General features: G+C 38.3%; 1 protein-coding gene and 1 non-coding gene across 5 annotated transcripts in view; one reads left to right on the top strand and one right to left on the bottom strand.

Moving 5' to 3' along the window:
* Klhl13 (kelch like family member 13) overlaps positions 1-10125 on the top strand; it is a 223089-nt gene that overhangs the window by 128705 nt on the left and 84259 nt on the right. The window contains exon 1 of one of the 4 annotated variants that reach the window (XM_008843811.1): positions 9691-9864. The exons of the other annotated variants lie outside the window; for them this stretch is intronic. Coding sequence (XP_008842033.1) covers positions 9824-9864 — 41 coding nt within the window. The 5' untranslated portion in view covers positions 9691-9823. Of the gene's footprint in view, positions 1-9690; positions 9865-10125 lie in introns of those variants that run through there. 4 annotated transcript variants of the gene reach the window in all.
* Positions 3056-3185, bottom strand: LOC115072299. Its single transcript, XR_003851346.1, has one exon. It is a non-coding gene; the product is annotated as a small nucleolar RNA SNORA20 (small nucleolar RNA).

Here is a 10125-nt window from a genome sequence, read left to right as displayed (position 1 = left end):
CCAGAGCCTCCCTCCACCACTAGAGCCCTTATATTCTGATATCCCTGCTACTGTCTGCTGTGTTGTTGGCACCCCAGCCATTCCCCAATGCTTGCCCTTCTGATGAATCTAGTCAGCCTATCTAGAGGGCTTTGTTTTAGGATGAGTCTGTCTGCAAGACAGATCTTTTTTAAAGGTTAAAAACTCATCCAATTTTATGTCTTACAGGGCTTATACTGAGTTCAATAATATATAACTATATTAATTCAACTGTGAACCTAGAAACTTGCACCCACTTGTGAAAGAGTTGTATTGTTGCTCTGGAGTGTGTTACTGAATATGTTAAAGCTGTAGTGAAAAGCTTAAAAAATAAAAATAAAATAAAATAAAATGATCAGAAAAGTATGGCGGAAGTGGTAATAGTATGGTATAGTTTTGATGAAATCTGTGATGTATCTTAAGATAAATATGAAGACCCAGTTTTGAGGCTGGCAGATGGCTCAGCTGTTAAGAGCTTTGACTGCTCTTGCAGAGGACCTGTGTTTGGTTCCCAGCACCCACATGGTGACTAACAACTGTTACTCCAGTTCCAGGGGATCTGATGCCCTCTTCTGACCTCCATAGGCATTTCAGGTGCACTTATGCAGTCAATACACTCATACACATAAAATAAAATAATAAAATATTAAAAAAAGACCAAGTTTCATAGTTGTCTGAATTATCTGCTACTGTTATAGAAGAACCAAATGCAAAGAAGAGCCTGTGAATATCAAGAAATCATTTCAAATTTGTATTTTTATAAGCATAATGAAAGTTAACCTTTTTCTTTTCATGTCATATGTTTGGAGAAACATCCTGGTGTGAAAATGTTCAATAACAGTGTTGCTTTAAAAACATAGAAACACACAAAGAAATCTATAGAATGTCTCTTCAAGAGTCCCTAAAAATTGCCTCATAGAAGTACCATATGACTTAGAAATTCTATTTCTAGGTATATTTCTGAAAGAACTGAAAACTGATGCTCAAACAAATGTATACCTGTGCACATCCATGTTCAGGACAACACTGTTCATGACAGCCAAAAGGTGAAAATGAGTGACAGGGAGCAAATACTTAATGGGCATAAGATTTATTTGGGGGTAATGAAAATATTTTGCAACACTGATTGTTGGAGTGGCTCCATAGCATTTGAATGCCCAAATGCCTCTGAATCATTCACCTTAAACCATTCACTTTGTTTCATATGAATGCCACGGAAAAACCATACAAACCACTACCAATAAAACACAGTACCAACGATGTAATGTATAGTACTGTGTAGGATGTTAGGTTGTACACAGGCATTACTTACTGTAGGAATTACATATCATTTTTACAAGTTGCTTTTCTTTGTGGTATATCAGTTTTCCATTTGTAGTCATGCATTTCCCCTTTTGAAAATAAATCTTAAGTTTTAAGACTGATTTAAAGAAAAAGTAAGCGATGAAGTTTCCACCAAGATGACAAATGAAGACAGCTCACAGATGGCTGAAAAAAAGGAAACTTCAAGAAGCACTGTTTTCTGTGCTCAGGGCAATTTATTTTTAATGAACACATATTGGACACTAGTTGCTGTCCGTCAAAATTGAACAAGGTTTTGTTTTTGCCTTTGGAGCTTTCATCCTAAGAAAGGTGGTAAGTCACATTTATGAGTAATTCCAAGAAGAAGATGAATGTGCCAAGTTCAGAAACAGAAAACAAATGGAGGTCGTAATCAGGTACCTGTTTGTTTATTTGTACCACTCCAGAAAACGCTAGTGTGTATATGGAGAAAATGAACTAAATTCCAAGAATCTCAATTTAGGCATTATCAGTTTGTAGAAGCCCTTTCTACCTATACTTTTTTCTCTCTCCATGACCTGGCAATCATCTAGGCTTCCCCTCCTTATACCCTCAAAAGTGAAGATAATATAGTAGGGGACTTAAGAGCATGTAGCTCTGGAACTATACTGTTTGGGCATAAATTGCAAATCCAATATTTATATGTGTAACCTTAATCACATTGATTGGTATTTCTGTATTTTAGTTTTGTCTTCTCTAAAAGAAGGTTAGTAATAGAACCTACATTATAACACTGTATAGTAAGGATTAAGGAAGTTCACTGACTAAATGGGTACATTTTTATTTTTAAAATATTTTTACTGATTCTTGGAGAATTTCATAGAACATATTTTGACCTGATTTGCATGTCCTCCTTTTTTCCACCCCTACCTTAATATCCCCCATGACTTCGTGTCCTCTAATTCTTTGGGTTTTTTTTTTTTTTGAGACAGGGTCTCCCTGTAGTCCCAGCTGTCCTGGAATTCACTATGTAGACCAGGCTGGCCTTGACCTCACAGAGATCCGCCTGCCTCTGCATGTGCCACCACACTCGGCGTGTCCTCTAATATTTTTTAAAGGCCTTCTGAGTCTAATTTCTGTTCCCCCAATGCTCTTGGGCATGGGTCCATCCCCTGGTGCCTGTTCAAATTACCCGGCATCACATCCTTAAAGAAACTCGACTCTTCCTCTCCTAGCAGCTATCAATTGCCAGTAGTTCCTCAGCTATGTTTGGGTTTTCTTGCCCACCTCCCCACCTCCATGCTGGGATCTTGGCTGGCTTGAATTTATGTAGATCATTGGGCATGCTGTTACAGGTGCTGTGGGTTCATATGTGCAAGTGCCCTGTTGTCTGGAAAACACTATTTCTTTGTAGCTGTCTTCCACCTCTGGCTCTTACAGTTTTTCTTCCCCCCTTCTGTGATGACCTCTGAGCCTTGGGAAGAGAGAGTGTGATATAAGTGTTCCATTTAGGGATTTTTTTAAATTATTTTTTTAGTTTTTAAAAAAATTTTAAATTTTTTTTTGGGCCGGGCGTGGTGGCACATGACTTCAATCCCAGCACTCGGGAGGCAGAGGCAGGCGGATTTCTATGAGTTCAAGGCCAGCCTGGTCTACATAGTGAGTTCCAGGACAGCTGGGGCTACAGGGAGACCCTATCTCAAAAAGACCAAAAAATATTTAATTTTTTTTAATTTTTAATTTTTAATTTTTTTAACAATGTTTAGACCTTGCAAAAGAAACAAAACACTTACTTCATCTCAATTTGCAATGGCCCAATATTGTTTTATCCCATGTGTATAACTGCTCCTGTCGCTGGGAGACTAGGGCAGCAAGTAAATGGGAAAACCATTTAGGAATATTTTAATACTACTTGGCACCTAATAAGTGATAAACAAACATTAGCCATTAAGTCTTGTGCGTTCCACTCATAACATCTTTTTGAATGTCTTTCCATACTGCTGACTTATTTTGATCAAATATAGTCACAATTGGAATTGTGCTCTAACTAGTGTTGCATCTTCCTTCTCCAGTTCCCTCTTGACTTGATGCCTTGCATACTCTTGCTTATTCTTAAATACTCAGCTCAGATTTTGACCTCGGTGAAATGTTCTCTAATCCCCTGCCCCAGTCTAGTTAGGGCTATGTTTTTGTTCATTCATGTCATCTGGAGGGCACTTAGGTTATAGTAGATTTTATGAACTGCTACTTGATGCTCCAGGAAGAGGTCCATGAAGACCTTGAAGGTGGGGAACTGAGTTTACTCAGCTTTAATGTAACAACCTAAGCACAGCCCTGGTACAAAGTAAGTGCACGTGAAATGGTTAAGTAGCTGAATGGACAACCTCTGATTATAGATGGTTGGCTTACAGTCTTCATTTAGAAAGCTAAGGTGAGCACAAATAAGGATACCCGACTAGACACATTGTGCGCTAAGTGATGCAAGAATTTAGAAAACGGCATTTGGTTAGTGTTAATCAACTCAGATTGGAAACTTAAGAAAAGGCAGTGCTGGGGCTGGAGAAATGGCTCAGCGGTTAAGAACACTAGCTGTTCTTGCAGAAGACCTGGGTTTGAATCCCAGCACCCACATGGCAGCTAACAACTGTCTGTAACTCCAGTTCCAGAGGATCTGACAGTCTCTTCTTACCTCCGTGGGCATTGCATAACAGGGGTGCACTTTCTACATGCAGGCAATACCTTCATACACATAAAATAAAAATAATAAATAAAATATTTTAAAAAATAAAAAAAGAAAGAAAAGGCAGTGCTTATGTGAACAGGAGGCAGCCACAATCAGTGTGGGGGCACTCTTTCAAGAGTTCAGTGAATGGTAACAGGAAAAATGACATAGCATTTTCAAAACACAAGAGACTGAAGACTGTGAGTGTGTGTCCGTGTGCACGTATGTACATGTGTGTGTGTGTGTGTAAATGTTGAAAAGAACAAATAGAAAAGTAATGCATTTCATTCTAAATGTTTATTTGCAGATAATTTATTTGAACACTGTATGTCATATACATGATGGTGACATTGTACCCTAGGCCCAATTATTGTAGTTTATCTATTTAAGTGGTTGATGTTTCCCATGGACAGTACTGGCCTGAGCCCCAGAGCCATGTAGAGGCAGAGTGTCAGGAATGGAGCAAGGCATGGAACTAGTGTGAGAATAGACTCTCTCCTTCTACCATGTGGGTCTGGGGAATCAAACTCAGATCATCAGAGTTGAGGGTAGGGGCCTTTACGCACTGGGCCTTCTTGCTGCCTCCAGTTTCTTGGTCTCTCAAGGCTCCTCCATGGTGTTAGGCCATCTTCCTGGCCCCAGTTTCTTGGTCTCTTATGGTTCCTCTATGGTGTTAAAATCCCTTGAAATAGTACCCAAGCCAGATGTGCTAGGGTTCCAGAAGTCGCTTTCCTATCTGTACCCTGCTTCAGTCCCTCAGGGCAAAAGCTCATTGCTGTTGAAGGAGACTTGATTGAGATAATTCACACCAATGTGTGAATAACTGATAGCCAGCCACATCATCCTGGCAGCAGTACTTATTATAGCTTTAGCAGGCTTCTTGTTAGCTCAAATGAACCTGTAATTGCTAGAATTTCTGGCAGCAGTAGAGTAAACAATGCAATGGGGTGGGGTGAATTTGGAGAGAGAAGGAGTTTCACAGCAGAAGAATGTATTTTGGGACGGGGAAGCCTTGTCTAAAAGCTTGGCTTAATTTCCCTTTCTTCTCCCTCTCCGCTTGTTCTTGTGTATTCTTATGCACAGATTTACTATATGTTGCAACTTGTGTAAGTTTTTTTTTTTAGTAAGTGCTACATGGCAGTTCTGGGTAAGGTGGTATTGTTATTAGTTGTATAAGAATGTGGAGCTAACTATAATGGAAACAGGGTTGAATAAAAAAGGCGGGGCTCTTGTGGATTACAAAGCTGAGGTAGTTGGGGTGTCAACCTCAGCCTTGGTTTGTGATGGTTAATACAGGGTCCTATTTGTAGCTACTATATTTCATTGTCCAGGACCTTCTCCCTTTAACTGTTAATGCCTGTTTCCATAGGTATCTGACTTTTCTCTTTGGCACCTGGGCCAATCTTTCTTTAGGGTCAGATTCCTAACAGGTTTTATGCTTCTTATATTTCCAACTATCCCATGAGGCATTGCATACTAAATTTCTGGGTCCCCAAATTCAAGTCCAATGTTTGCAAAACTCTTAAGGTCACATTATAAGAGTATTTTTTTTCTTTTTAATAACAGCTTCCAGTCCTTCCAATAGTTCTGCAGAACACAGCAGAGATAGTAACTGATGATTTGCATCAGTTAGTCATCACAGCCTTCAGAGCTCCCGCCCTCCTGCCATCATTCTCTCACTTCCCTTTCTCCTCCTGTTAAATTAGTTTGCAAATAGGCTCTTCCCCTTGGGAAACCCTGTTTTATTTTATTTTTATACTTCTTATTGTGTTGATACCCTTGGTATTTGTTCCCTGCTAGCTTTTATAAAAGGAAATGTGGAGATAGAGATTTGAGACACGTTCTTAAACTTAAAAAATAAGTCTCTGTTGAATCCTGTTTCATAGGTCTTTAATCAAATATGTGTTTTTTCTCTATTTTGAAAGTTAGGGTCTTGTTAGCATTATGTCTTCCTGTTGTTTCAGTTGTGTGCTTAATTTTTTTGTTTATTGGATTATTTTCATTGTACATAGTTCTGGGTTTCATAAAGACCATTTCTTTTGGGTATATAATGTACTTTGATTGTATCCACCCCCATATCTCCCCCACCCCGTGCTCCTCTCGCTCTCACTTCCTTCCTGCTACTAGTCTTCTTCCTTTCTCCAGTCTTCCTTTTGCTTGTATATTTTACTCTTGATGGTTCACCATTCCATTTTTGTTACTGGGTATAAGTGATGTGCAGTGGCTTGCTTGATCGAATTCGCTGTTTTATATTTTTGCTCCATCTAGTGGAGTATTAATTGTCAGTATTGGATTTCAAATATTCTTTCGTCATTACTGGTTGCAACAATAATTTAACAGAAACTAATAATCTACAGAGTATGCTCCTATTCTTTTTAATTATTAGCCTGTAGAAATGACTTATTCTAGGAGACAGTTTCATTTTTCAGTATTCAGTAGTCTAGAGGGTGACAAACTAATGAAATGCATTTCTTCACTCCCTAGTTTTAACCAATGTTATCTTTACTTTGAAAATCAACCACTGACATTTCTCTTATTCTAGCTAAGCGTTTCCCTTGATCAGTACAGTTCGTCATTTACTAAGTCACCCTCACATCCATCCACCCCACAATTTATTTACTGTGCTGAGCGCACACAGGATCTATCATGCAGGCATCAAAAGGAACCACTTAAGGATATTGCTTGTTATTGTAGTCTTCTATTTATCTCTTATGATTCACATTTTATTTTGTGGAGAATAAGTCTCTTTAATGATTCCTTAGTTATCAAAAACTTGAGTTTACACAGGAAGGAAGAACCTACCTCTGCTGGTTCTCAAAAATGTGTCCTTCATATATTTAAGTAGAATAGAAAACTTTATGAACTACTTAACTCACCATGTTCTGAGCTATCTTAAGTACATCAGCAGCAGGAACGTGCTCATGGATTATACTAGATTATCGGATACTTGTCATGTCAGTCACAAATATTAGGGGACACTTACTAATGGCTTTAGGTGGTAATCCTTCTACCCCCTTTCTCTTTTCCCTTTGTGCAGCCTTGAGATGAACTAGCTATGTGAATTTGGATAAAATACTTATTATAATCAAAATATAATGTCAAAACGGTGGTTTTGTTCCTGCCAGACCTAAAGGAAATACTGTGGTAGTTTGTGAATGGTCTGCCTTATTTTATGTCGTTTTCAATTCATAATACAATTAATACACAGCTTAAAAACATTCTTCTGAAGACAAATTGAATCATTTTTATGTCCCCATAACTACTATTCTTTTTGAAGATTACTTGAAAAGATGTGGCACACTTCCAAAGTCACATGTTCTATTTTTTTGTATTTTTTTTTTTACAAGTTAGTAGAAAGGGAACTGGTGAGATTTGCTCTCAATAAAAATGAAGGATGTAGACAGATTTTATCTGGGAAAATCTTAAGTGTCTGAGAGTAAACTTTCAAGTATTAGCTACTTTTTGAAATTATTGATGGAATCCTCTTAACTCACTTTAACATAAAACCATTGTGATGAAGATTTTTCATTAGTGAATGTATCATTGTTTTGCATCATTGCATAAATCTAAGCTATTGTACATGCATAAACAGAATGAGACGAAGCTGAGTATCAGTGAAAGCTCGGGTACTTACTAAGTATTTGACATTGAGCATAATGGGATGTGATTTCATGGGGTGAGAATACTAATATTCACACCTAAGCACAAGTTTCTCCAGTGCAGTTTCTTGTCCTTCAATAACCTCCCAGCAAACACTGTCAACCATTTTAAAAGTAGCACTCTCTTCACATACCTTGATTTTCTCCATTTATGGTCTGTCTTTGAAGAATTTGATCCTAGATCAAATCACCTACCCTGTTTCCCAGCTCTTTCTGTGGTCCTTATGAATTCCCCTGGTTTACAGTAATACCTTTAGGTGAATTGTTTTGACCTACTGCAAAAGTCAAACGTAGTCATAGGTTTCCCCAACTTACCAGTTATTGTCCAAAGGTCACTTGTCCGTCTTTCACCTCTTCTGTTGGCTTCCCTTTCTCATCAGTTCTCTGTAATTTTTAAATTAGAGATGTGATGTACACAACCAGTAATGCAAATCCTGACCAGCTTGGGCCCATTTCTTCTCACAACTCACATATTTTCCTTTTGAAGCTTAAGAATGGTGAAAGAAGTTACTGAATGTAGCGTGGACTATGAAATCTGGGATAATGGGTTTCTTGAGTTCACTCGGCTGGCCTCACACTCTGACCTCTGCTTTTGTGTCAGCTTTTCATCACTCCCTTTCATATACTGGGCATGGGATCAAAGTGATTTCTTGTACATTATATGCTAAACATTAGGAATGATGCACAGTCCCTGCAAAGGAGGAATCTTAAGAAAAACTGGAAGATACTGCAGAAAAGAACAGAATTTGAGGTGAATCTACAAGGATGAGTTGAATTCAGAAAAGGAGACCGAGGAAAAGATTGCATGCAAGGAGGACTGCTGGAGGAAAAGTGAGAATGATAGAGCTTGGTGGGCTGGGGTTCTGGGACACTACGGCAGTAAGCTGTAGGAGCAGCTCAGCCAGCGTTCTATTCTCCAGGTGGTGGTTCTGCACTTGATTCATTTTCTGGTTGAGCCACTCAACAAATAACCCACAGGATAAAATCTCAACTTTTTCACTACCATGCATTGCCTTCAGCTATATGATTTTTGTATACTTTAAAATTCACTCCCCTCAAAACTGCATGCCTTTTTTTTTTCATTCAGCGAACCCTTCAAGTGTATTAAAGACTTTTCTGGACCCCTCCCCCCCGCCTCCCAAACATGTTGTATTCCAGCAAATCTGCATATCTGTATGGGGTGTTTCTTTTAGAGTTAGCCTGAAGAATGCATCGTTATCCAGCCTCAGTTGCAGCAGGGTTTTTCATTATTCTCCTGTTGTGGAACTCTGGTTCCATACTACTAAAGCTTCTGCACCACAGTTCTGTACTGTCAGAGTCCATGTCTGTTTCCCCTCATTCAAACAGATCAAGAGAATTGTGTCTTGTTTGTTTTTATATAAGTATCACTAAGCATGGTACCTAGCACAGCTAATTCCAAATATAAATGTTTTTTGACTATTTACTGATACTTCATTTATGCCACATGTGGCTTTATTTCAAGAGAATGATCTAGATGCAGTGTGATTGATGATTAAAGATGGGAGGTGCCAGGGGACTAGATACATGCATCTATTTTGAAGTACCGTATTTGTTTAGAAAAACCAATAGGGGGGTAATTTCCTGGAAAATGGATGAAAGTGAAAATACAGGATTTAATGACTGGCTACTATCTGCAATACAGGAAAGTGAGAAAGATAATAAGGATTTAAGGTCATATGACAAATAATAGGACAGTGACCCTTGAAAAAACAAGATTACTTTCAGGTAAATATGTTTTTCCTAAGTCAGACCTCCTGGTGTTAGTATTTGTCTCACTCTGCTTCTGCTCTAAAGATGAGCACTTTGTTCCTCTCAGTTTACTGAAACTGAGCTCAAAATTTATGCGGTTCTCATTTTCATATCTGATCGGGAGTTTAGATATGAAATATAAATCGTTCAAACTCCTTGACTACAATTTCTCATCAAGGGAAGGTGCGCAGTACATAGGCTTTTGCATATGAAAAAAGCTGGTTTCTGCTTCTGGGAGCTACAGCTGAAGTGTTATACCAGGCAGGTGCACTGGGGTGCGCTACTATGTAGCAGAGCCTAGCTGTGCATCACAGCTCTTAACTTTAAAACTCCAGAGAATTTGATGAGAGAGGGATCCACAAGAACATGACAAATGATGAGAGTTCAAACCTTAAGAGAAAAATGGGCTTATTGGTAAGAGATCTTTCTTTTCCTTTATTTACGACTGTTACTTATTCATTAAAATAGCAAGCCTGTTATTTTCAGATGTGGCTGTGAAGCGGTATACAAAAACCAATTTTATATGCATTGTAGAATTCAGGAGACATATTGGTAACCATGTAAAAATCATAGGGAGCATGTGTAAAGCTTGATTTATTTTTAAAAAACCCTCTAAGGGAGTTTTATTTTATTTCAGACTGTGTAATTGATTTATTTATATAGCTTAAGTGTGAT

The sequence above is a fragment of the Nannospalax galili genome, unplaced genomic scaffold, assembly GCF_000622305.1.
Source record: "Nannospalax galili isolate Female #2095 unplaced genomic scaffold, S.galili_v1.0 scaffold311, whole genome shotgun sequence".
Taxonomy (NCBI): domain Eukaryota; kingdom Metazoa; phylum Chordata; class Mammalia; order Rodentia; family Spalacidae; genus Nannospalax; species Nannospalax galili.
Note: the sequence above shows the minus strand (reverse complement) of the source record. Positions and strands in the feature narration are given on the sequence as shown.